The sequence below is a fragment of the Microtus oregoni genome, unplaced genomic scaffold, assembly GCF_018167655.1.
Source record: "Microtus oregoni isolate MIOR12 unplaced genomic scaffold, Mior012 000138F_ref0000102, whole genome shotgun sequence".
NCBI lineage: Eukaryota > Metazoa > Chordata > Mammalia > Rodentia > Cricetidae > Microtus > Microtus oregoni.
In genome coordinates this window covers 888,906-916,533 of record NW_024544788.1, presented here as the reverse complement: position 1 = coordinate 916,533, position 27,628 = coordinate 888,906, and the positions used below count along the sequence as shown (strand labels likewise).

Genomic DNA, 27,628 nt, shown 5'->3' with positions numbered 1-27,628 from the left:
AATTCTGAGTGACGTCTAAACTTAGTTAGGAACTGTTTAAGAAATTACAAGGGTGGAAAATTAGTTTAAATATTAATTTGTTTCTGAAACCTCAAGAACTGTATAATTTACAAATATACCTTTTAAAGTGTCAAGCCAGCTCCTCTCAGGGAGAAAATTGGGCTAGGAGTAGGAGCCAAGAAAAAGGAGCCTCCTTCTGGGCTGGGTGGGTTGGTTCTTCTGTTCCTTTTGAAGCAGCAGGACCTCTGGCAGAATGGCTGCTAATGCCGTGTAGTCTCCACAGAAATGGAGAACTGTAAACAAATCTGGGAGCTGCCTAAATTAATACACTTTGTTGTTTCCTGAGACTCATGGGAGTAGCCTCTTGGAAAGTTTCTCTGACTTCATGGTGGGTATGAAATCCCAGGTATGGCCAGAACCAATTCTTTCTGGATTAACACTGTCTCCCTAGAGATTTTCCTTATTCCTCTTGCTCATCTCTGGTGCAACGTGGTCAGGGTAAGGATCATGATAGAGGACATAAAGGAATGTATGGATCAATGTAAACATTTTTCTTTTCCTGAGGACTCAAGAGCAAAACCTCTTCCCCAACATAGCACATCTCCTGGCTCCCATTGAGAGGTCAGCTCATCCTTGAAATAAATTGGTTGATTCAGTTCAGCAGACTTTTCCATTATCCAATGTCTCTCTGCTGGTGTTGTCCCTTTCTCATTGGTGTTAGGAAAATTCAAGGTTAATAAGCATTATGTAATCTATTTCTGGGGGCATTTTCTACCCCTTTCTGTTTGTTCAGCATATCCTTTATAGTTTGATTTGATCTTTCTATAACTGCTTGACCTTTAGCATTGTGAGGTATACCTGTAACATGCTTAATACTATAATAAGCAAAAAACTGTTTCATTTTCCTAGAGACATAAGTTGGACCATTATCTGTCTTTATTTGTGCAGGTATACCCATGATGGCCATAACTACTAATAAATGTACAAATCAGCTTTTTCTGAGCTTAAAGCAGTTGCCCACTGGAAGTCTGAATACGTGTCAATGGTGTGGTGTACATATTTTAATTTGCCAAATTCTGCAAAGTGGAACACATCCATCTGCCAGACTTCATTCCGTTGAGTACCCTTTGGATTAGTCCCTGCAAGTAGTGGTGTTAGATTATATAAAGAGCAAGTACGGCATCTCTTCATAATCTCCTTAACTTGTTGCTCTCTTTATAAGGTTAAGTCTACCACTTTTGGAATAGTTGCTATTAATTTCTCCCAAAAAAAACTAGCACAAGCCCTTTGCCATGGTTCATTGTCTTCCCATAACTTTTTTATTTCATCAGTAGTGAAAGACACTATAATTTCTGCTGGATCTATACCTGCTAGTTGACAAAGTCTCAGTTTACCTTTTATAATTAATTCAGAGACCTTTTCAACATAAGTTTTAAATTTTTTACTAGGGTTGTGTGGTAAAAAACCCATTCTAAAATAATACCTTTCCCATAGGAAAAATTCTGGAAGGCAATGTGACTAGAATACAACTAAGATTTGGATCCACCCTATCCACATGTGCCTCCTGTAATTTTTCCTCAACCATCATCAGTTCCTTTTCTGCTTCAGCTGTTAACTCTCTGGGACTATTCAAATCTTTGTCACCATCTAAGGTTTTGTTTAAATTACATATTAGATCAGGTGTTATCCCAAAAGCTGGTTGTAGACTGGAAATGTCTTCTAACAATATTTGAAAGTAATTAAGAGTCTGTAACTGGTCTCTCCTAATTTGTGCCTTTTGTGTCCTTATTTTCTGTAAACCTATTCTGTAACCTAGGTAATTAACAGAATCTCCTCTTTTTATGTACATTGTGTACTGTTTAAATTTTTTTATTTATTTATTAAAAATTTCCACCTTCTCCCCCTCCCCCTCCAGTCCTAAGAGCAGTCAGGGTTCCCTGCCCTGTGGGAAGTCCAAGGTCCTCCCCCCTCCATCCAGGTCTAGAAAGGTGAGCATCCAAACAGACTAGGCTCCCATAAAGCCAGTACATGCAGTAGAATCAAAACCCAGTGCCATTGTCCTTGACTTCTCAGTCAGCCCTCATTGTCAGCCACATTCAGAGAGTCCGGTTTGATCGCATACTCCATCAGTCCCAGTCCAGCTGGCCTTGGTGAGTTCCCATTAGATCAGTCACATTGTCTCAGTGGGTGGATGTACCCCTCGCAGTCCTGACTTCCTTGCTCATGTTCTCCCTCCTTCTTCTCTTCATTCGGACCTTGGGAGCTCAGTCCAGTGCTCCAGTGTGGGTCTCTGTCTCTATCTCCTTCCATCGCTAGATGAAGGTTCTATGGTGATATGCAAGATATTCATCAGTGTGGCTATGGGATAAGGCCAGTCCAGGCACCCTCTCCTCTGCTGCCCAAGGAACAAGCTGGGGACATCTCCTTGGACACCTGGGAACCCCTCTAGAGTCAAGTCTCTTGCCAACCCTAAGATGGCTCCCTTAATTAAGATATCTACTTCCCTGCTCCCATATCCACCCTTCCTCCATCCCATCCATCCCATTCCCCCAAGCTTTCCCCAATCCTCCCCTTCTCCCTTCTCTCTCCCCATCTCCTCTTACCCCCACCCCACCCAATCCCACCCCCATGCTCCCAACTTTTGCCTGGCAATCTTGTCTACTTCCAATATCCAGGAGGATAACTATATGTTATCCAAGAAAGGAGTCTGAAGCAAAAGAGCAAGAAGAGGGCTGCTGCTTCTTTTTAAAGTGAAAGAGACCACACCCCAGTGGGATGGTATATGGAAGGCTATTGGCTGAAGGAGCAGAAGGAGCTCCCGCAGCAGGAAGTAGCTGTTGGTTATTCAGGAGCTGGCTGACAGGACAGAAACTTCTGACTACAAATGGTACCCACTATCCAACGTAGATCCACATAAGACCTGAAAAAGCTTTCTTTAAAAAAAGGTTCAAAACACACAAAAACAGAGCTAAACTTGGCTTCTTATTCTTGTGTTTCTCATGCCTGCAGTCTTTCATATGGGCCCCAGTACAGAGAGGCACCTCTCAGCTGCTGCCCATGGGCTTAGACTACATGCTGCATGGAAGATTTGGGGCGGGGTGTTGTTCATGCAGACAGAAAAGGCTACAAATATACAGTTAAGACAGATTCAGACAGGAATAAACCTCTAAACAGGTTACAGTGTACTTAAAAACATATACAGGTTTGGGAGAGAAAAGAAAAAAGTTAAATAAAGTCCTTAAAAAGGAATACAATAAGAAAAAATATAAGCTACATAAAGATAAAGAACACACAGAGAATCTGGATCCTGTATGTTTTTTATTGTCTTTAAATTTTTGACTGCTAAGAGAAACTGGATTTTAAAACTTCTAGATTCAACCAACCTATATATTTTAAAAATTACTTCAAATTTTAAGTCAAAATATGTTATTTGGGGGAAGAAGTTATGCTTTTATTTCCACAGGAAATGAAAGGCTATGGATTCATTCCAGGTTAAAGAAAATCAGGTTTGATTGAGGAAGACCCCCTGGAAATCCTGGCTAAAAACATAAAGAAATAAACCTAGGAGGACTACAAGACATGTGGTGTATATTTTACCTACTTAAACACATAACAAAAAGTCATCTTTAACTGACTCATGTACAAAGCACAATCTATACTTATACTAATACAGATTTGTATGTTACCTTTAAAAGTTTATAGATTTTCAGAGAAAGTGGACCGGATACCAATTTAAATGATGCCCCAGGTGATCCAGCATCCATAACAGCTTTGAGGCTGCTGACTGAAATGATTCAGTCTCACAGATTACTCCAGCTGACTTTTGCTAGCAATTATCCTGACAAAGATAATTGCTAACAATTATCCTGATTTATTTAAGGTTTCTCCAAAGATGTTACTGCCCCCAAACAACAGGAATAGTCTAGAGAACTATACCCACCTTCCCAAAAGTGTGTTATGGATGTGTATTTCATTTAAGGAGGGTTGGTTACAAGTTGTTATTGGTGGTAGGCAATGTAGACAGAATTTTCTGTTCTGCCTGGTTGCTCAGCCACTCAGTCCCAAAGAAACACACAGAGGCTTATATTAATTATAAACTGATTGGCCTATTAGCTCACTCAGGCTTATAACTAAGTAGCTCTTACAACTTAAACTAACCCATAATTCTTATCTATGTTTAGTCATGTGGCTTGGTGCCTTACTCAGTGAGGCATTCTCATCTTGCTTCCTCTGCATCTGACTGGTGACTCATGCTCTGCCTTTCCTCTTCTCAGAATTCTCTGAGTCTGGTAGCCCTGCCTATACTTCCTGCCCGGCTACTGTCCAATCAGTGTTTTATTCAACTAATACAAGTGACAAATCTTTACAGTGTACAAGAGCATTATCCCAAGCAAATAAAAAGAATTAAACTCAAAGATCTCTTTCTAAAGAAAAAAATGGAATAGGATATAGAAATGATAGGATAAAGGGATAAATTACTAGTCATGCAAGAAAGCCTAACCACCTTAAACATAGTAAGCTTGATATTTACACTGAAGCTCACCTGTTCATGATAACAGCAAGAGAGAAGTAGCATCACATCCAATGGCATATCAATATTATGAATAGTGCCCTCAGAAAACATGGAGGTCATAAAATACCTTGGACAACATATTTAAGGCATTGAAAATAAAATTTAAAGTCCTGTCAATGGAAAATTTCATATCCTTTTTTTTTTTTTTTGGTTTTTTCGAGACAGGGTTTCTGTGTGGCTTTGGAGCCTGTCCTGGAACTAGCTCTGTAGACCAGGCTGGTCTCGAACTCACAGAGATTCGCCTGCCTCTGCCTCCTGAGTGCTGGGATTAAAGGCGTGCACCACCACTGCCCAGCCTTCATATCTTATATAACCAATTATTCAAAAAGTTAGCAGGGGATGTTAGTAGCAATGTTATTATCCCAGAAAATGGGAGAGAGGTAGAAGAGGACCAGAAGAAGGTTATCCTAAGATATAGGGAATTCTGGGACTAGTGAGACTACATGAAATTCTGTGTCAAAAAAAAACATTTTAAAAAAGCTCACCTGAAATAATAATATGAAGTGAGACATGGACAGTTCTATAACAATATAGATTTTAATATATCATTTTTAATAATATATAATAAAAATAGAGCATCCTAAGGCAATGTGAACTCACTATATTAAAGCCTAAAAGGTAAAGTGGAAATTCTAACCACAAGAAGTAATATACACATTTTTTTCAAACATACAGGGAATATTCTCCAGATAGTTTACATAATAAGACAAAAACACATTAGTAAATTTTAAAAATTAAATCAGACCCACTGCTCACTTGTTTACTGTAAATAGAAATAGCATAATTGGTAGAGAGAAATGGTTGTCTTTTTTTAGACAGAGTATCATTTTCTATTTTTAGATAGTGTCATGTGTCCCTTACTGAACACAAACTCACTTTGTAGACTAGGATGACTCTGGCGTTACAGCGTCCAACTCCTCAACTGATAGCATTACAGAACTGGCACACATCATATTGGCTTTATGCAGCTCATAGGGATCCTGTGCCTTTAAGCATGCTAGGTAAGAACTATTGTAAACTGAGCTACAACCCCAGCTCAGAAATGTATGTTTTTACTATTCTGGTCAGACTAGAAAGAAAAATCTTATATTCTTGATACTTTGACAAAAGCAATGTCAGTATTTAGAGCAAAGAGGGAAGAAAATTCAGGAACGACAAATATGTAGATTTAGCGGTGAGGTAGTTACCAGACTGTGAGGTAAGTCTTATCCTGGAAGAATTTCAGCACCAGGGCTAAAGAATATTCCCAGCACCAAATAGTGTGTGTCTGGACAGACACTAGTACTTTAGGGCTCCTTCCATTTTAAGAGTGACCAGAACATGCTTGGAAAAGCTGGCTGCCTTGGAACCAGTCTGACCACCTGCCAGTAAAGGGGCTGCTTGACTCTGGGATGGAAACCAGGCACAAAGGCCTGCTCTTGACACTCTGACCATTCACAGAAGACGTTACAAATGTGTTCAAGAGAAAGATGAGGAACCTCAGCACAGGTGTGACTATGGCTTCCTAGATAATCGCATTCATTTATTGTCTCTGCCAACTACCAAGGACCTAGTGTGGGACACTAGACCAAGAGGTAATTCTCCAAAATGTCCCCAATGTCTCCAGAACTACTGAGGAATCTCTTCTTACACTCTAAGATTTGTTTTCCATAGTTGACCACCACCCCTTCTCTAGAAAGATAATTCACCAAGGTCAGAGGTCTTAGTTGAGATGGTATTTTAAAGGACATATCTGGTCTACTTTCCTAATAACCGTGCCCTTCCTTCAAAACCATGCTGCTCACCAAAGCATCAAACTGCTCTTATGTAGGCACCTCAGGGATCAACCCGTAAGAAGCCAGGACAGTACATCTATAACTGGACACATTGTATATAGGGCGTAGGCAGGAAGAAATCTCTTCCAGGTCAAGGGTCACAGTTCTACTCTTTAACCGAACTTCCGAAGGTTCTGTCTAGTTGCTAGACGTAGAACAAAAATGGACAGCGTTCAAGGTATGTGTGTTACAAGATCAGCTACTTGTTCAATCTGGGAGTTGATGAGAGTGACAGGATAGGAGGGAATGGTCAGTAAGTGGTTGGGAATGGTGGTTTAACAATCTCCATGAGAGTAAGGGTTCGGGAGAGATGGTTGGATACGGCACGGCACACTTCCGGCTTCGCCGTGATTTTACACCTATGCCGAGCCCTCGCCTTATGCCTCATCTTTTTGTTTCCCCACTTCCAGGTTTGAAAGTTTTACTCGCTGAAGACGGAAGAAATGAGGAAGAGAGTGGACAGGGCCAGTCAGCTTGTGGAGCCGTAGCAGCAGAACGGGAAACAGAAAAGGAATCAAATGGCGAAAGCCACTGTGCTGCTGGCACTTCATGCCCCGTAGATGATGACATGAACAAAGATGATGGTGGTACCAACGGAGACCACAGGAGTGAGCAGCAACCAAAGGAGCGGATTCCTGATCGTGTGGGTGGCGAGAGAGTGCCGGCGGTACCGATTCCTGATACTGGGCCGAGACTGCCGTCTGTGCCAAGGCAGGTGCCACGACGTCGCCTACGCCATCGATTCAACCAGTGGCAGCTGGGGGAACTGGAGCGCATCTTCCAGGCCAATGGCTCCCTCGGCGTTAAAGCAAGGTGAGGATTTTGCCTGGCCTGATGCCTTACTTAAGGAGAGCATGTCCCCCATGACAGTTGACTTTCTCCCTGGTCCCCGACATGCCGTCGTTTTTTTTTTTTAATTACATAATATTTATTTAACTCCATTTATTTGTTGGTGTACGTTAGTGAGTGTGGAGAGTGTGTGTGTGTGTGTGTGTGTGTGTGTGTGTGTGTACGTTCACACACACCATTTGGCACATGTGGAGGTCAGAGGACAGTTGTAGGAGTAAGTCAATGCATCAAATTCAGGTCATCAGGCTTGCAGGCCAGCAGGCCAGCTGTATCCCACTTTGCAATCTTGTGAGCCCCCCAAAACACTTGCCTCTTGAAATATTAGACTCCTGAAAAGATTTGGGCTGCTGGATCCTGTGTCCTGCACTATAATTCTGGAGCAGGCCCACAGCATTCCCAGTTAACAACATCCCCAGCCCAGTGCTTGTTGATGAAGATGTAAGCACTCAGCTACTGCTCCAGCGCCATGCCTGCCTACCTGCTGCCTTGCTTCCTGCCGTATTGGTCATGGACTCACCCTCTGAAACTGTAAGAGTCGTGCAAAATTGGAATAAATGTATTTTATATAATATGTAAATAAATCAAGTGGAAAACTTCAGGTCATGTCTGCTATATTAGTAAAGTCCTCTTAAAAGACGCGTGTAAGCCTGAGGTATGTTTGGGATAATACAGAGTGACATCCTTCTCTTGTCAAAAGTTTAGATAACTCTGCACATCTTGGTTTTTTTTGTAATTTTTATAATTATGAACTCATTGGAACATTTCTCTCCTTAACCCCCACCTTCGGGGTCTCACTATGAATCCCTTCCTGGCCTGGAACTCATATTTGAGGCCAGTAGAGCAGACTGGCCTTAAAGCCAGAGAAACACCCACCTCTGCCCCTCAAGTGCTGGGTTTAAATGTACTGCCAAGCCTGACTCCAACTTTCTCCTCCTATTTTTGGCCTCCCTTTTTGCTACCTATTCCACAAAAAAAAAATGGGTTTATAAAAGCAGTACTTAATATTGGACTGAGATCTAAGGCATGCTCCAGCTTTTCTGGGTTTCTTTTTCTGTTTATTCTTATTTATTGAGGGGTAATCTCACTCTGTAGTCCTGGCTGGCCTGGAACTTGCAAGGACCCTTTACCTGAGCCTCTCTTACTCTAGGAATTCGAGAAGGGTATTCTGGAAGGTTTTTCTAATGTTCCCTGTCTGTTGTGCTTTAAATATTTTATTTCCCGGGGCTAGTGAGATGTTCAGTTGGTAAAAGCACTTGCCACCAAGCTGGAGAACCTAAGTTCCACCCTCAGAATCCACATCCATGGTAGAAGAAGGAAACTAACTTCCATCAGGCGTCCTTTAGCCTCCCCTTGTTTACTGTGGTTCTGGGGCACATGTGCACGTGTACATACACACACACACCAAATAATTAAAATAAAGGTAATATTCTATTTCCCCCAATGATGGATCACATTGGACATTCTCGCTTATAAGCTGAATATTAAAAATCCTCATGTGCTCCTTATTTATCCATCCTCTTTTGAGATTAATCCTTCTGTCCAGGCAAAGGGCCTCACACAGGGTTTTGCTTGTGTATTTGCTTTGTAGCTTTTTCTTTGTTTTGTTTTCTTTTGTTTTTAGAGACAAAGTCTCCTACACCACTACACCCAGTGTTAAGAGCATTTCTTTTGAGGTTATTGGTGCCTGTGTTGGTGCTTTTAAAATTGCTTATTGGGGTCATGCTTGGGTTTTCATGTCTGTGAATGGTACATTAATAAAAAAAGTGCTTGTAGAATTTGTTTAAAGCTCCAAAGCCTTAAAGGTGAATGTCACAGAAGGTGAGTGATGAGCCTAATATTTTAAAGCAAATATGAAATAGCTTTCACATATTATTTCATCTCTAATGCTAAATACTGAACATCTGCTATTTTTGCCCTCAGAAAACAACTAGCAAGATGGATGGGTGTGAGTGAACCTGTGGTGAAGGTCAGTAAACTGAAAAAAGCCATTTGTCAGGACAGTCGTTCTAGAAGTTACTTTAGGTCTTGGGCTCTTTTACCTTATCTATGAAATTATTTTGTTGTTGGCATAACACTTTGAAAATTATTTTTAAAATTTGTTTTTCTAATTTTATTATGTGTGTGTGTCTCTGTGTACATATACAACATGTGTACAAGTACCAGAAGATGCATCAGTCCCCTAGAGCTGGAGTTAAAGGTGGTTGTGATCCACCCACAATAGGTGCTTGGAACCAAACTCTAGTCCTTTGCGAGAGCCTCAAGTGCTCTTAATTGCTGAGCATCTCTGCATCCCCTTCATATTGACTTTTGAGCTTTATGGCCTTTGTGAGTAGAAATGAAATAATGAAGCCTCCCTACAGAAAGGACACATCCCATAACTGAACATAACTTCTGAAAGAAACAAAGAATAGTACTAAAAACTGCTTTTACTCCAATAGACATATATGTTCCCACATACATGTATCCTATGAATAAATTATGAGCATATATGTTTTAATTTATAAAATAGGTATGTAGTATATATACAGATATATTAATTTCATCTAGATAAAAAAAGTAGATATTCCATATGTGCAACTCCTTGTAATACTGATATCCTCTGGGTAGGGTTTCTCTGTGGAGTCTTACTGGGTTTGTGATATATAAATTATTCAAATTAGTTTGACTAGTGGCTCCATGATCCTAAACTACTTGAAATACTAAAAACGAAGTATAGATTCTATCCTTACAGGAGCAATTTAAGTGAGATGATAGTTCACGGGCTGAACCCAGCACTCATAAAGTTTATGTAAACACTGGTGCATCTGCCTGAAAGTGCTGCTCACATCCTCCAGAGTGGATTACTGTAGAGAAGGGAAAAGACATGCAACTTCTGGACATTTGTCCTGGGACTATTCTGCAGTGCTGGGGTGGAAACCAGGGCCTCCGACATTCTAGGCAAGCACTGGACCCTGTGCCAGCTCCTCAGCCCCTCACAGAATTAGGGCAGTGAGACAGCAGGTTCTTCTGTGCGGTCTAAATTATCACTGATATGTTAGGTTACATGACAGGCTTTTCAGCTGTGGTCCATAAAGTTTAATGTGCTGAACTGATTCCTTTTCCTCAATCACTGAATCACTGTAGAGATGGTTTCAGAAGAGGAGAGAGCAACACAGCAGATATATGAGACTGTGAGCACCCAGAGGTTCTCCTCCGGCTTCCCGTAACCTCTCTCTGAAGATTGTGGGGGAGACCTAGAGTGCCACTCTCACCAGGTGTCAGATACACGGATTTATTTTCTGTCACCAACAATATATTGTTATAGTCTTATTTCCAAATCACTCACATCTCAATAAAGATTGTAGACTCTCAATAAGTTTGTTTCATGTGCTTTCTGGTTTAGTAAAATATGTGTGTAAGCTATTGAAGACATTTCCTTTAAACAGAATAACAAGGCCTCCTTGCATGAGTTGAAATTGCCGTTCTAACTTATGGAGGCCTTTTGTATTTCAAGAGCTTTCCAGAGCTTTCCAAATTGCATAGTAGGTTTTCACTGACCCACACATTCTTTTTTATTCACCTGTCATGCTGGGCTTACCCCTTCTCCTACCACTTAGGACAAAAAAAATATACAAGAGATTCAGGACAAGGAGACCCTAGGGAGAGACGGTGTTTATCTAGATAGAGCTGACTCTGGTCATACTCAGAATTTTAGTTCAACCTGATCTCTGAGAAACTTTCTTATATAGGCCATTCATGCAATTCTTGGGAAGCAGCCCAGTGTCTTTTAATTTAGGCTGCTCCGCAAACTCTTCTCTTCTATCCCTTTCCATGGCAAACACAGGACATTTCAGTCACTTTGCCAGAGTCTTGCTGCTTCGAAGGGAAGAGAAGAACCTATCCCACCCAGTCCATGATGAGGCTCTTTCTTTTGTCCTCTGACCTAAACCCAGCAGGCATGTTGTCCCTTTTCCCTAGAGCATATGCTGACTGACACTTAAGATATCTTCTCGAAGTTTCAGAATGAGACTAATATTTAAAATCTTTATTTTTTTTTCAATACCGTAACTTCTTAAATAGCTTCTGGTAAGTGAGATAGCCCTTAAAAACTCAGGAAACACCCAGTGTGATACATTACTGTAGCCACCTTGTGGTTCTTCATTCCTGGGATCTTCCAGAGTCACGGATGATGTGCAGGGACACTGAGAAGAAGCAGGTATCTCTACCGCAAAGCCCATGGTCCCCCACCCCATTCAGGGCTGGAATTCTTCAGTAGCTGCTCTGTCAGACTCAGAACACAGTAATAGGTTTTCTAGCGCAATAATAGGTTTCTCTGCCAACACGGTAAGCCAGATCAAGCTGAACGGAAAAGATAAAAGAATGGGTTTATTTGAGTAAAGCAACTCCTGGGTGAGTCCTCCAGTCCCAGAGATCAGGGCAGAGAAGTCATGCGGCCAAACTAAAACAGGAAGCATATATCTCTGTAGGGAAGGGGTGATGATGTGCCCTCCACAAGCTGGGTTTGTGCCTGAGTATGGTCAAAAGCTGACCACTTTAGGAGGGTTCTTGGGCTACTGGCAATTTCAGGGGGAGCTGCCACCGTCACCAAGAATGCAGAACTGGACTTTTTGGTGACTTTTCTTTGTTGGAGGTTCTCTGAGAGGGTGGGGTTTGGAGAGAGAGGAACGGGGCTTTCTGGATCAGGCAGGAGTGAGCTGGAGGTTCCAGCTGAATACCCCCCAGCTGCTTGTACCTCCTGCTGTCCTCTGCCCCACACTTCCAATCTTGGAAGCACAGGCTGATGCTCCCAAGAGAGGCAAGAGCGGCATCCTTCACTTAAGGGTGCCGAGAGAGGGTTTGGTGTGATGTTTGTTCTGAGGACCTAGAGCACATAGCTAACATATATAGCCTGCTTCAAACGTGACTTATGAGACAAGTATACAAGGACAGCACATTAGAATTATCCCTATCGACAGGGACACAGGTGAGGCAGCCCTGGGAGTGTGGGAGCAACAGATCTCACCCTGTCCCCTTTGTCTGCCATTTGATGGCATAGGTGAGGGAAAGATGCCCTCCCCCACCCAGCTCCGCCCCTTGCTATGAGAGAGAGCTGGCCCTGGGTTATGAGAGTGAGAGAACTAGTCCTGCCCTCACAAAACAGCAGGCCCTGCACTCCACATGGGCAACACTGATCCTGTTGTAAGGTGTGCAGATGAACCAGCTCTGAGGGTATGAAAGCAGGAGAGCTGAACCCCCCCCCCCACACACACACTGCCCCATATGCCCCCTACAGCAATCAGGAGAGAGGGCCCTGCACCTCTCCCGGGCAAAACAGCAGAGTTAATCCTAGTGGTGTGAGTATAGGTGACCAGGATCTGAGGACCTGAGAGCAGGAGAACTGGCCCTTCATCGTTCTGCAGGCTGCATTGGGTGAACTAGCCAAGGCAGTGCTGGAGAGCTCACCCAGGTAGTGACGCTGAGGGGAAGCTGACGGGTTGGCCAAGCTAGCCCCCATCCAGGCCCAGAATTAGGATTATGAGTTGGCCCACCTCCACGTCCACCTCATCATCTAGGAACTGTTGGCACATGTAAAGGGGACAACCCTTCAAATCCAAACTGCAGGATCTCCATGACACAGGACAACAACAGGATATGCAAGTTGAGTCCCAGTGAGGGCCTATTGTTGGTGGTGTAGCAGAAGCCAGAGGCCTCGAGCCAGACCAATGTCTCATGGCAATGAACACTTACAAGATAAATGAACTAAAGGGTAAAAACTGTGTGGGTGATGTGGAATGTCCTTCTGTATATGTATTGCTTTTATTGGTTGATGAATAAAGCTGTTCAGCCAGTGGCTTAGCAGAATAGAGATATATATAAAGAGAGAGTAGGCGGAGTCAAGCATATGCCAGCCAGCCACCAAGGAAACAAGACATGTAAAAAATGAGGTAATACCACAGCCACATGGCAATACATAAACAAATAGAAATGGGTTAATTTAAGATGTAAGAGCTAGCTAGAAATGTGTCTGAGCCATCCACCAAAAAGTGCTGTTATTAATATAGTTTCTGTGTGATTATTTGAGTCTGGGCAACCAGGAAATGAAAGTGCAGTCTCTGTTTACATGTGACTCAACAGGCCACACTACAGCTTCCATTACAAGATTATTCTCCTTTTTTGTTTCATTTTGTTTGGTTTGGTTTGGTTTGGTTTTTTCTTTTAAATTTGGTTTGGTTTTGGGAGGAGGTTGCAAGGGCAGAGGGTAGATGTGAGGATAAGGGTGCAAGATAAGTGGAATTTTAGTGTGTGGTGTGAAATCCATGAAGAATCAATAAAAGTTAAAGAAAAGACATGAAAAGAATCAGAGACCCACTCACTCGTGCCCTCTAAGCACACGGTAGCTCACAACCTTCTGTGACTCCAGTCCCAGGGGATCCAGCACCCTCTTTTGGACTGCTCAGGTACTACATGCACTTGGTGGACAGATATTCATTCAGGCAAAACCCCCACATACATAAAATAAAAGCATTTTAAAAGCAAAATCTAGAAAAATATACAGATAGACAAGTAAAATCCAAAGAAATTTCCCATGACCTTGATAAGAGATAAAATTCAATTCCAGGCCAAAGACTTTAGTGAATCAAAGATCACTTCAAAATCATATAAACTGAGATCAAAATGGAAGCTAGTATCTTACCTCCAAATAACATTATTGGTTTTTCTTTCTAGTGATGTGCATGAAGGGTGTGTGTGCACGTGTGCTTGTGCATATGAAAACCAGATGTCTATGTCAGGTGTCTTTCTCAATTGTTCTCTAGCTTTTTGCAGGGAGGTGAGGGGTTTGAAACCAGGTTTCTCTGTGTAACAGCCCTAGCTGTCCTGGAACTCACTTTGTAGTGAGCTCATAGAGATCTGCCTGCCTCTGCCTCCCAAGTGCTGGGATTATAGGCATGTATCACCACTGCCTGGTTCTCTGCCTTATTTTTTTGAGACAAAGTCTCTCCCTGAACCTGGAGCTCCCCAGTTCAGCCAGTTATCCCTAGGGGCTTTGTACCTCCACCCCACACCGAATTTCACCAGAACTGGATTTAGAGATGGCTACTGCTACTGTATTGCCTGAACTTTTTATGGGAACAAAGAAAAAGTGCTGGCAAGCCAAATACAGGCATATATAAAAAAGATCAACAAAGTGGCAGGAAACAAAATCAAATCACAAAACTAGGCCAAATGGTAATGGCTCACTCCTTTAATCCCAGCACTCAGAAGGCAGAGGCAGGGGGATCTCTGTGATTTTGAGGCCAGCCTAGTCTACATAGTGAATTCAAGGGCTACAAGGTGAAACTCTGTCTCAAAAAAAAATTACTTCAAGCCGGTAGCCTTGCATATACACCAAAAACAAACATACATGTAAATAGAACAAAAATTAATGCCAAATGGACTAAGTGACTAAAGGCCCCAGAATGAAACCTGAAATGCTGGAATTACTGGGGGAAAAACATAGGCATTACCCCACAAGAGATAAGCATAGGAAAGGACATTCTGGATAGGATTTCATTTGCTCAGGAATTAAGATCAACAATTGACAAATGGAAACTCATAAAATGAAAGCCTTCTTACAGCAAAAGAAATAATCAAGATTTTTTTCTAAGTCTGTAAGGGATGTGGGAATTTTGATTCGGACTGGCTTGGAAGCCTTGAAAGTGAATAAGAATCTTTGTCAGCAGTACATCAGACAAACAACTCATATCCACAATGTCCAGAGCACTCACACAAATAATAACACCACTAAACTCAAGAAAAGAAATGACCCAAAGTTAAAAAAAAATGGACTATGGATCTGGACAAGGGGCTCTCAGAATAAGAAATAATTAAAGAAAATCTCAAAAAGTGTTCAATATCCTCAGCAATTAAAAAAATTCAAATGAAAACCACTTTGAAAATAACATCCCCCAGTGAGAATGGCTAAACTGTCAGCAAATGCTGGCTGTGATATGGGAAAGGGAAGCCTTGCTCACCATAGGTGAAAAAAAAGTGCCGTTGCCGCTCTGAAAATCAGTGTGGAGAAGTCTAGAAAAGCTAAAATTAAATCTACTAGAGGACCCAGCGATACCACTCCTTGGCATATGGCCAAAACATCCTATTCCACAGAGACGAGCTCAGGCATGTTCACTGCGGCCCTGTTCATAATAGTTTGGAAATGGGAACAACCTAAATGTCCTTCAAGTGATGAATGGATTGTGAAAATGTAGTACAGACACGCTATACCACAGTACTTGTCTGTAAAAATGATGAAGTTATTAAATCTGCAGTGGATGAAGCTAGGAAATATATTGTGCGAGATAAGCCAGACCCAGAAAGACAAATGAAGAGTGGTCTCCCTCATGTGAAGCTCCAAGATCCAAATCTTCGGATGGCAGTACGTATCCTGGAGTAGCCGCAGGAACCAGCATAGCAAAAAGGTACCAGGGGGAGGGAGCGGATAGCACTAGAGAACAGCAGTACACAAAGGAGAGAAATGGGAAAATGTGACCTTTAATTGCAGAGTGGAGAGGGAGGTCATTAAAGAAAGAGAGAGAGGGTAAAACAGCACTAAGGATGTCTGAAAAAAATAAGGAATTGTTTACCTAAAATTACACATAATACATCTAAGTCTATGTGTATAAACACATATACATGCTTAGGATATGTAAGTGTGTGTGTGCATATGCATGTGCAAGAGCACTTAGACTAGCTTAGGAAAAATATATTCTCTAAGCTCAGTTATCCCACTTGGGTTGACAGTGCTCCCCCCAAGAGGTATAAACTATATAACAAAACCCCCAATAGCAGGCATGAGAAGCCCCATTTCAAGTTGGAGAGAGTGAGAAAACCTGAAAGTTGTCAGGCTAATGCTGCTGCTTTCAGTGGCCTTAGAGAAGCAACGGTGAGTCCGTATTGCTGGAAACGTAACACTTCACACGCAGGACGTGCAGAATACCACTGGAACTGACATGAAAGCCCCTCCACAAAGACTGGCTTTCGTAGTCTCCAAAGGTGCTGTGTAAGCTGCCAAGGGGGGAAAGCAACCAGTAGTCCTACCCAGCTAAAACTCCTACGTGCATTAGAACCACAAGCAGTAAAATACACTTTTTTTTTTTTTGGTTTTTTCGAGACAAGGTTTCTCTGTGGTTTTGGAGCCTGTCCTGGAACTAGCTCTTGTAGACCAGGCTGGTCTTGAACTCACAGAGATCCACCTGCCTCTGCCTCCCGAGTGCTGGGATTACAGGCGTGCGCCACCACCGCCCGGCTAAAAATATACTAGGAACACTTTTCGGGATAAATCACATATTAAGACAAGAAGCATATATCAGTGAATTTAAAAACTAAATCAGGCCCATCACCCACTACCTTATTTAAAAGGGCAATATTGGAATTTGGGGGAGGAGATGGAGTTTGCTTTTTTTAAAAAAAAAAAAACTGCATGTGTCCCTAGCTCGGTTCAAACAAATTCTGTAGCTGAAGGTGAAGTTCTAAACTTTATGCCTCTACCTCCTGAGAGCTAAGATTACAGGCATCACAAACGGAGACTCCGTGCTGGCTTATACAGTGCTGGAAATAGCTGTAGTGGTGTGTGTGCTAGGCTAGGCTCTATGCAGTAAGCTATATGCTCAACACGGATGTGGTTATCTTTGCAATCTTGACCAGAATTAGAGAGAAAAAAATTCCCAGGCTCTGTGTACCTTGACAACAGCAGCTTCGGGCTACATAGCAAAGAGTAAAGGGCAGGAAACATACATCCATAGACTTAGTTCTGGAATTCTGAGGTAAATCTTTTGGTGGGAGAAGAATTCCTACTCAGGCACCCTACAAAAGGAACTTCCTGGAGATATCATAATTGTCTGAGGCTCTTTCTACTCTCAGACTGACCAGAACATGCTGGGAAAAGCTGGCTGTCTTGGGACCAGTCTGACCACACATGCCAGAGAAGGGGCTGCTTGACTCTGGGATGGAAACCAGGCATAAAAGTCTGTTCTTGACTTTTGACCATTCACAGAAATGCATTCAAGAGAAAACCGAGGAACCTCAGCCCAGGTGTGACAATTCTCACAGGTTCAACAGTACTTAACAGCACTTTAAAAGGCTTAAAGGTCCTACTAAACCCCAATCCACGCCCCAGCTCCTGTAAAGGCAGACAATGCAAATACGACAGACTCTAAATTCGCTTTCTATGAAAACCCAAAGGAAAAGACCTCATGGGATAATCTTTAATTTCTGTTCTTTATCAAGTAACAGGTAAACTACTAGGCCCTGAGAAGAAATTGTCTCACTGTGGTTCTGACTGGCTGGGAAATCACTATGTAAACCAGACTGGCTTGGAACTCGCAGAAATCCACTTTCTTCTGTTCAGAGCACAGTGATTAAGGCTGTGAAAAAGCAGCCCCAACTAACTAAGTGATAGTCTACAAACATCTCTCCAGAGCCTCCAGAGCTTTTCTTCTTCAATATAAATCTGTTGGCACAGATGACTATCACGCCTTCCCTAGGAAGATAACTCACCAAGGCTCAGCAGCGACTTGGAGAGTATTGTCCGCATCCCTACAAACCCAAGGACCGTGCCTTCCAGTCAAATGTATTCTGCTCATTGCCATACCAAAGGGCTCTGTTTTGCGCTTTAGGGGCTCAACCTGTAGCAGCCAGAGGTCAAATGGAAGCCAGGATAGCAAGCTCATGATTGGATAGTTGGTAACCTGTACTACCAGCCCCCAGGGCCAAAAGAGAACTCTTCCTGGTTGAGAGGCTTTTGGGTTTTCGGGCTTTTGTAACTGCAAGAGCTCCAACCCAGAACCTCCTGAGGCAAGCTGCTAGTGAACATTCAAGGCATGGAGCGCCGAGACACCAGCTACCTGCTTTATGAAGGACTTGATAAGGATGAAGAAAAACGGAATGGTAAGTGTGTGCTGGGAAAGGTGAATCAGAGATGTCCACGAGGGGAGGAGTGTCCCACCGAGACGACTAGACAGGCGCTGTGTGCTGCTGGCTTCGCTGCGACTTCACGGCGCCCTCGGGTCACCCTGGGCTTTAACTCCTGGCCTTTCTCTGTCTCTCTACTTCCAGGTGTAAAGACACAGATCTTTCTGACTGGAGAGGGAAGGATGGAAAATGACAGTGGTCAGGGCCAGGCAGGAGCAGCCGCAGCCGAAGGGGAAGAAGCAGAAGAATTCAGTGGAGAAGGGCCCTCAGCTGCTGGTGCCTCAGGCCTCATGGATAACTTGAAACAAGAGGACCATGGCACCAGCCGCAGTGACCAGGAGAATGAGAAGCAGCCAAAAGAGCCAGTCCCCAGGGACATGGAGGTTGCAGAATGTGCACAACCTGTGTCTGTGCTGGTGCGCCAACGTGGCTTCCAGTACAAGTTCAACCAGTGGCAGTTGCAGGAGCTGGAGCGATTTTTCCAGCAAAATCACTACATCAGCGCAGAACTAAGGTAAGCAGATAGCGTAGCCTGAAACCCTGTTTCCTGGGAGCACGTGGTGGCCCAGGGTGACTTTTGGCTCTCTTCCTGATCCTCCTCCTTTACCACTCCTTCAAATCTGCGTGTTGCTAATTCATTCCTTTGCTTGGTTTTATTTGTGGGTGTGGGAATGCTCTTCTGTGGGTGTTAGTGTCATTTGATGGTGTGAAGGGCAGAATACAATAGAGTTAGTCCCTTGTCTCCTTCCACCACAGAGACCCAGGATCACCCTCAGGCCTTCGGGCTTGCTGGCAGTTGCCTTTAGCTTCTGTACTATCTCCTCAGCCCATCTCTTACCCTATGTAAATGAAATCCCCCTCCCAAAGCAAGGCTGCCAGACTCCTGCTTCCTGCACCAGTGTGCTGGGGGTAGTGGTGAGAGTCCTGCAAAATGGGCCTGCTGGCTAGTTTTCTGCGAATTTGACACAAGCTAGAGGCATCAGAGAGATGGGAACCTCAAAAAATGCCTCCCTAAGATCAGGATGTAGACCAGCCTGAAGGGTATTTTCTTAATTGGTGATTAATGTGAGAGGGCCCAGACCATGTGGGTAGGGCCATCCCTCCACTGGTCAGTCATTCTGGGCTCCATAAGGAGAAAGCCGGTAAGCAGCTCCTCTCCGTGGCCTCTGCATCAACTCCCGTCTCTTAAGTTCTTGTCCTACTTGACTTCCTGTACTGACTTCCTCCAATGATGATCTGGAAGTGGAAGCCAAAGAAACACTTTCCTCCTCAATTTGCTTTTGGTCATGTTGTTTTCCTCACGGCAATAGTAGCCCTAACTAAGACAATGGGAATGGAAGTATCTTCTTACATTATTTCAGTGGATCAGAGTAGAAAACTTGGGGCAATGAAGTAATGAGTAATGAGTAAGGTCCTGTTGAAAGATGTGTGAAAAGTTGAATGGTTAAAATAACAAAGGATGACTTTCTTGGTGGAAGGAGAGACCCAACACCCTTCAGTTGCCCTTTGACCTGCACAGGTGCATCAGAGCACGGGTAGACACACCCCTACACCTACAGAATGCATGCATTGATGCACACTAAATAAATTGAACAAATAAACGTGATATTTCGTTTCCCTGGTGGTCAGCAGGCTGGACATCCTGATGAGTTAATTGGACATTAGAAGTCTTCAGATGTGCCCCCTCCCCCATTAATCTGTCTTCCTTTATTCGTGCTCACCCTTCAATCCGGACAAAATGCCTCACATAGGTTTTTCCTATTTGTGTTTGTTTTGTAGCTGCTTTATTATTATTATTATTATTATTATTATTATTATTATTATTTGAGAAAGTCTTGTGAACCACCTCAGTTGATGTTAGGAGCATTTCTTTGGAGGTTTATGCTGTCCAGATTAGTGTTTTTTTTTTTCAAAATTCTTATTGGGGACATGGTGTGTTTTAATGTCTGCTAATGGTGGGTGATAATAAAACAAAATTACCAGCAGATTTGGTTTATTTGTTTTTTGAGACAGGGTTTTTCTGTGTAGGCCAGGCTGTCCTGGAACTCCCTCTGTAGACCTCAAACTCACAGAGATCCGCCTCCCTCAGCCTCCCAAGTGCTGGGATTAAAGGCATGCACCACCACCACCCAGCACCAGTAGAATTTTTTAAAATCTCAAAATCTTCAAGGTGAATGTCCCAGTAGGTGAAGGATGCGACAAACATTTAAAAATATATACAAAGTATCTTTCATATACTTTATTTTATCCAAGATGCCCAGTAATGAACATCTGTCATTTTTCCCCTCAGAAAACAGCTGGCAAGATGGATAGGCGTGACTGAAACTAGAATTCAGGTAAGGAGAAGACAATTTGGCAAGACAGCTATTCTAGAATTTGCTTCTTATCTTGAATACTTTCGTCCTGTGGGGAGAGTTGTTGTGTCATGTTTTTTTTACCACATTATATTTCAAAATAACATGTTTTTAAAAGATATTTTAACAATTCATGTGTATAGATGTGTCTGCGTCTATATGCAGGTACCCTCAGAGGCCAGAAGAGAGGGTCAAATCCCCTGGAGCTTGAATTACATGTGGTCCTGAGCTACCTTATATAGGTGATAGGAACCAAACTCAGGTCCTTTATAGGAGCAGGAAGCGTTTTTAACTCTTAGACATCCCTACAGGCCCCTTAAAATGACTTTTAGTTTTATGTCCTCTGGGGCATAAAATGGGATAAGAAAATCCAACCAACTAAAAATGGCTCATTTCAAGATTAAGCACAACTTCCAAAGGGAACACAGAATAGTACTAACCTCCTTTCACTCCCTAGACATATATATATGACACATACATGTATCCTATAGATAAATTACGAATATGTGTGTTTTAACATATAAACATGAATACAATTTCTGAGTTAATTATTCTATTAATAGCATATTAATATAGAAATGTTGTGTGTAAGTCCTTGTAATGCTAATATCCTTCAGATAGAATGTCTCTGTAAAGACATCCCACTAGGGTTATAATTATAAATTATTCAAATTAATTCAAATTTACTTTGAATTAATTTAAATGGGATCAGGAGTTCCATGATCCTAAACTGTTTGAAATACTGAAAACTAAACAAAAATTCTGTCCTTATAGGGGTAACCTGGGTGTGAAGATAGTTCACAGGGTGAACCCTGCACTCTTCATAATGCTGATGTAAATTGGTTAAACAGAGACTGATGGGAATGGGGGAAGCATAGAGTCCAAATGCCCTGTCCTCCTCCTGCTGTTTGAAGAGCCTGGTAAAGCCACACAGATTAGGGCACCCAGCATTCTGACTGTCTGAAGCACAGTGGTGCATCTGCCTGAAAATGCTGCTCACATCCTCCAGAGTGGATTACTGTAGAGACGGGGAAAGACATGCCACATCTGGACAATTGTCCAGGTACTATTTTGCAGTGCTGGAGTGGAAACCAGGGCCTCCCACATTCTAGTCAAGCACTGGACCTTGTGCCAGCCCCTCAGGCCCTCAGAGAATTAGGGCAGTGAGACAGCAGGTTCTTCTGTGCAGTATAAAATATAGGGGCAGCTAACGCCCCATGGTGTTTTCTGATTATATACTGATTATCCTACTGAACCAGATTTTTTTTCCTTCTGGCTTGTAGAATTGGTTTAAGGGGAGGCGAGAACAATACAAGAGAGATCAGAAGTGTGTAGAGGTGCTGAAGTGCCCTCACCCAGGAGCCAGATGCTCAGAAGCTTTTGCTGCCGCTAACACTCACACTCGTACCCCCTCAGCATCTGTATTTTCAATAAAGAGATGACTTCTCCACGCATTTGTCCCCATTTGTTTTCAGGAATTTCAGGAATGTCACGATGACTGTATAAGCTATCAAGGAACTGTTATTTAAACACAATGACAAGGTCTCTTTGCACAAAATGGCAACACTGGGTCAGCGGCGCATCGGTGTGCCCTGCAGATTGCAGGCATTTCCCAAGTAGTGCGGTAGGTTTGGCCTGACCCACCCATGCATGTCTGTCCCGCTATCATGCTGCCCACACCCCCCACTCCTAACTTGTCAGACCGCAAATGCCGAAGGAGGAGAGAACAAGTCCCTAGGAAGAACCAGTTTTTCTCCCAAAACTGAGCTAATTCTGCCCATCCTGGGAATCTGGGTCTAACTTTGGACTCTGACAGAAACTTCCTAAGAGACTATTCAAGGAATTCATGGGAAGCAGGTAGCAAAAGTCTAGCTTTCTGTTCCCAATGCTCCTACAGTATGAAGCACCCAGGGCACCTAGGAATGGTTCTGCCAGAGATCTGCGCTTCAAAAAGAATGCTGGGATCCACTCCATCCCACCAGCAGAGGGGCTTCCCTCTCTTTTGTGTCCTACCCCCAGTCCAGGAGGTATATTATCCTTCCTCCTCAGAGCGGAAGCTGACACTCCATAAGGTGTATTTTCAAATTGTGTAATTCTCTCGATTTCAGAAATAGAGTAAGGCTGAAAATCTATTTTATGTTCCTGATAAACTGAACATGACTTTAAAAAATCAGAAAACAAAACACCCAGTGTACTACTTGTGTCCCTTCATGCTGACTCTGTGTGACAGCTGTACACTGAATGGTGTCAAAAAAAAAAAGAGAGAGAGAGAGAGAGAGAAAACGAAAAAAAAAATTGTGGCCCTTCCACAGCCAAGATCTGTATCGATGTCCATAGCTCCTGTTACAATCAAAGGCTGAGCTGATGTCTGGGGTCTGGACTGCCACCTGGGCACATGTTGGTCTTTGGGGACTATGTCATCACTGAGGCTATGCCAATCTTGATGATCTGCGATGCCAACTAGGGCCAGGATGACATCTGAGCCCAGGCTGTTGCCAAGAACCAAGTCTTGGCCTGTGGTCCTACCACAGTCTCAGTCTATGCTGATGCCCATGACCCGTGTTGCCACCAAACACCACACTGATGCCCAGGATCTGGGCTCCCATCCTGAGGCCTTCTTGGTGCCTGAGAGCTGTGCCACTGCTGGTCCCATACTGACCTGAGTGAGACACAAATGCCACCCAGAGCCAGGGCATCATACAGGCCCAAACTGTGGCCTTGGCCGTGTCTAGGTCAGTGGCCCTGCCACAGCCGGGGTCTGCACTGATGTTCAACTTTCCTGTTGCCATCAAAGGCTGTGCAGATGCCATGCTCCGTAACCCCACCTGGGGTCATGTAGGTGTTTAATAGGCACACTGCTGCTGGGTCCATGCTGATCAGATGGACCTGCACTGTCATCTGGGCCTGGACTGCTGCCAAGGACCTTGTCTGAGTTCATGGTCCAATCAAGCCGGGATCTGTATTGATATCCATGGCCCGCATTGCCACTAAGGGCCACTCAGACATCAGGGGACTGAGCTACCACTTAGGGCCATGTTACTGTCCGAGGGTTAAGTCTCTGCTGGGGCCATGAGATTGGGAACCTGTGCTGCCACCCAGGGCCATGGTTTCTTTGGGTGTCAGGGGCCATGTCTGGGTAAACGACGCTGCTGCAGCTGTGGTCTGTGATGTCCATGTCATTCTTCATTTCAGACTGAGTTTTAGCTCTGCCTGGGGCATTTTGTCTCAAAAAAAGGAAGAAATAAAGAGAGAGAGAAAGAAAGAAAGAAAGAAAGAGGGAAGGGAGGAAGGGAGGGAGGGGAGGAAGAAATGATCCCTTTCTTATTTCATCTTATCAGTTCCGTCTGTCACTTCTCATTTTCCTGCCAAGCAGAGAGCAAAGGGCATGATTTGGTTTTTAAAATGTTAACCATGTTTGTTTTGGAAATTGTGTGAACATACAGCTTTGTCCCGAAGCCTCCTTGGTAATGCAGGTGTTTCTATCCTGTCTCTCAAGTGGCCCTGCATTTCAGGCCCTTAGGACAGAACTCCACTGAGCTACAGCCCTGCTCTCCTGAGCTGCAGGTGCCCCTCTTGCATGTCCCCTTTTGCATGGTGGCTTCAGATTGCAGCAGGAGTTCAGAGGGCTTGGGGAACCCTTCTGATCAGGACCCTGCTGAGGAATTCCAGCCTTGCATAGGAGAACATGGCCCCTTGTGTGTCTAGAGAAGTCACTGGGGGCTACAGCCTTTGGAACTCTGGAAACCCAGCTTCTGCTGTTCAGTGCCCCTCTGTACCATGTGATCTTGGAAGATCCCAGGCTGTCTCATGGGTACCACAGAGAGCTGAAAGGGTAGACACGATACTGACCAACACGGAGTGGGTCTTGAATCTTTAATGCCATCTCCAGTTTTTTCATACATTTTGCTTTTATTTGTATTTAGTTCTAAAACATTTTCTTGATTCTTTGTGAATTTCACATCACACATCCTAATATGACTCATTCCCCTGTCTCCTCGCTTCTGCCCTCTGCCCTTGCAATCTCCCCTGCCAAAATAAAGTTTAAAAGTAAATCAAAACCCGAACCAAATCACAAAAAAATCAAACACCCCTCAAACCTCGGTGCGGAAGCTGCGCTGTGTCACAGGTCACCCTTCAGTCCATACATATATGCCCTTTTCTTGAAAGTGCTCGTTGCACGCAGTCATTGGTCTGGTCCGGGGCCTCTGGTTTCTGCTGCACTGTGGGTACTGAGCCCTGACTAGGACCCTCTTGGATATCCTGTGTTGCTCCCCCCCACCCCCCGTGTTGTTTAGACCCTGCAGCTTTGGGTCTGTGCCGTCACGCGCTCTAGCGGCTCATAGATGAGGTGGGTGTGGGGTGGGCTACCTTGTTGTCCTGATTCTGGGTCTGGCTGGTAGCTGGTCTGGTTCAGCCTGCCAGCTTTCCCTCTCTGTCACCACCCAGGAGAGATCTCCATGTCTTGGCCTGTGGTCCTACCACAGCCTGAGTCTGTGCTGATGTCCGTCACCCGTGTTGCTACCAAACACCACACTGATGCCCAGGATCTGGGCTCCCACCCTGTGGCCTTCTTGGTGCCTGAGAGCTGTACCACTGCTGAACCCATACTGACCTGAGTGTCATGTGCTGCAACCCAGGCCCAGGGTGTCATATGGGCCCGAGCTGCAGCAGTGACCAAGTCTGGGTCAGTGACCCTGCCACAGCCGGGGTCTGCACTGATGTCTGAGATTCCTGTTTGGATGCTCAGGATCTGGGCTTACACCTGGGCCATACGGGTGTTCACAGGCCATGCTGTTCAGAGGGACCTGCACTGCCACCTGGGGCCACTGTGACATCTGGGCCTGGGCCCCTGCCGAGGACCCTGTCTGAGCCCATGGTCCAACCACAGCAGGGACCTGTATTGCTATCCATGGCCCATATTGCCACTAAGGGCCACTCAGACGCATCAAGGGCCTGGGCACCACCAAGGGTCAGATCACTGTTGGGGGGTTGAGCCTCTGTTGGAGCCATGTAGGTCTGAGAAGCCTGTGCTGCTACCAGGGCCATGGTTTCACTGGGGTCCTGGGCTGTCCCTAAGGCCCTTGTCTGGCTTGGAACTGGCTGGGTCTGTGATCCTGCTGCCTCTGTGGTCTGTGCTATGTCCCTGGCTCCTGTCACCACTGAAAGCAGTGAGGATTGGGCTGCACAGAGTTGGTCCTGCCCCTCACTGGCTGAAGCACTAGGGAGAACTGGCCCTGCCCCCACCCACTGCAGCTCTCAGAACAGGCTCTACACCTTGCCAGGACAGCACAGCAGAGCTGGGGTGCAGGTGATTCAACCCTGAAGACATGTGAGTGGAGAGCTAGCCTATGGTCTATCCCATGGTAGCATGAGGAGGGAGAGATACCCCTTGCCCCAGGCACCTTACCTACTCCAGGCGGGAAAAGCTGGTCCCAGGGTCCAAGAGTGGGAGAGCTGATCCTGCCCCTCACAGACTGCAGCACTCAGGAAGGTAGGCCCTGCACTTTGTCCAGGCAGCACTGTAGAGCTGACCCCCATTGATGGGGGTACAGATGATCAGGCCATGGGAATGCCTGACGGAGATCAGACCCCAGCCCTCATCTGGAATATGGTAGAGTGGGTGAGGGGGAGATGACCTCCCTCCCTCTCTCACCCTTTGTTGGCACAGTTGGAGAATAGGCATGCCCCCCACTGGCAGTAGCACTCTGGAGAGCAGGCCTGTAGCTGGTTGTTTTTTACTCTTACTCTTTTGCTCTTTGTTCTTTGGGGCCCCTAAATAACCACACAGAAACTGTATTAATTATATCACTGCTTGGCCCACTAGCTCTAGCTTCTATTGGCTAACTCTTATATCTTAATTTAAGCCATTTCTATTAATCTGTGTATTGCCATGTGGCTATGGCTTACCGGGTAGTTTCGGCGTCTGTCTCCAGTGGGGCTCCAGGGCTTCTCTCTAACTCTGCCCTTCTTTCTTTATTAACCAATGGTATTCACAGAAAACAGAGGGGAATCCCACATCATTATCCCCTCTCCCCAAACCTACCATCCTACCTGGATAGGAATTATTTGGGCCATTTGGCAGAAGGCAGACTAAATGGTACTTCTTCAAAAGGGAACTGCAACACAAGACTGTTAACTGGGGACCTGTACCCCTCTTAATTTCACTATTCTCGACACAGAACCAGGGAGCATGTTACACTTCAAAAAGCTTTCTGTCACCCACAAAGCCATATCATACCAAGTCTTCCAGTTCTTCTATGAGGAACTAAATAGCAGCCCATCCACCAAATACTTACCATAACCAGAAATGTGTTTCTAAACCTGGCACAAAACAGTTCAGACTCTTAGGGTCTCTTCTTGCTATGTATGTGGAGGAACTAATAGAGGAGATCAATAGCCTTGTGAAGCTAGACAATTTGGTCCCCTCAAACTTTATGATAAAAATAGGATACTCCCAAGCCTACTACCAGAATTGGGTTTCTTAAAACCTGAGTTATAGGGAAAAAATACATTTCCCTATGGTTTCTGTTGTAAGCCTAACATGTCTGAACCAAAGACTCTACACTGCAAGTGCCCAGAAAACTCCATAGTAGGGCTCCCCAAACTATTCAGAATCAGATTGCACCTTTTATCTGACTTCTCTCACCTCTGGAAGGCATGGGGCACTGCGGTGCTAACATCAAATATTAAGCCCCAGTTAGACTATATTGGTTATGGGAGAACTGCTTATGCTTCACTTCCTCCAAAACTGGTTCAGATCTTAAGATCTATCCAGCCCTCCTTCTTCCTATTCCCATTTGCCAGAGGAAAGGGCTTGGAAATACAGATATATGAGGACTGGGAGACCCAAAGAAACTGACAGACCTTACAGATTGTTGACTGCAAAGCTAACAAATGGCCCCATGAACATATGATCCATTATTATGGTCCAGCCACCTGGGCAGAGAATGGATCCTGGGGTTGCCATATCTCCATCTATCTATATGCTAAGCCCCATCATTAAATTCGAAGCTGCTGCTGCTGCTGCAATGCAATGCAATGCAATGCAATGCAATGCAGTGCAATGCAGTGCAATGCAATGCAAACTACTGAAACTGCAAAGGCCCTTAACA

General features: G+C 44.2%; 2 protein-coding genes across 2 annotated transcripts; both read left to right on the top strand.

Annotated features, from left to right (window-relative positions):
- Nucleotides 1-6,549: 6,549 nt before the first annotated feature.
- LOC121444727 (homeobox protein Rhox13-like) lies at nt 6,550-10,410 on the top strand. Its single transcript, XM_041646630.1, has 4 exons — nt 6,550-6,565; nt 6,798-7,200; nt 9,157-9,202; nt 10,360-10,410. Exons 1-4 carry the CDS (start codon nt 6,550-6,552, stop codon nt 10,408-10,410), a joined length of 516 nt encoding a protein of 171 aa, XP_041502564.1.
- A 7,661-nt stretch (nt 10,411-18,071) lies between these two features.
- On the top strand, nt 18,072-22,635 carry LOC121444710 (rhox homeobox family member 2-like). Its single transcript, XM_041646615.1, has 5 exons — nt 18,072-18,138; nt 18,307-18,676; nt 20,453-20,498; nt 21,800-21,920; nt 22,625-22,635. Exons 1-5 carry the CDS (start codon nt 18,072-18,074, stop codon nt 22,633-22,635), a joined length of 615 nt encoding a protein of 204 aa, XP_041502549.1.
- Nucleotides 22,636-27,628: the final 4,993 nt, after the last annotated feature.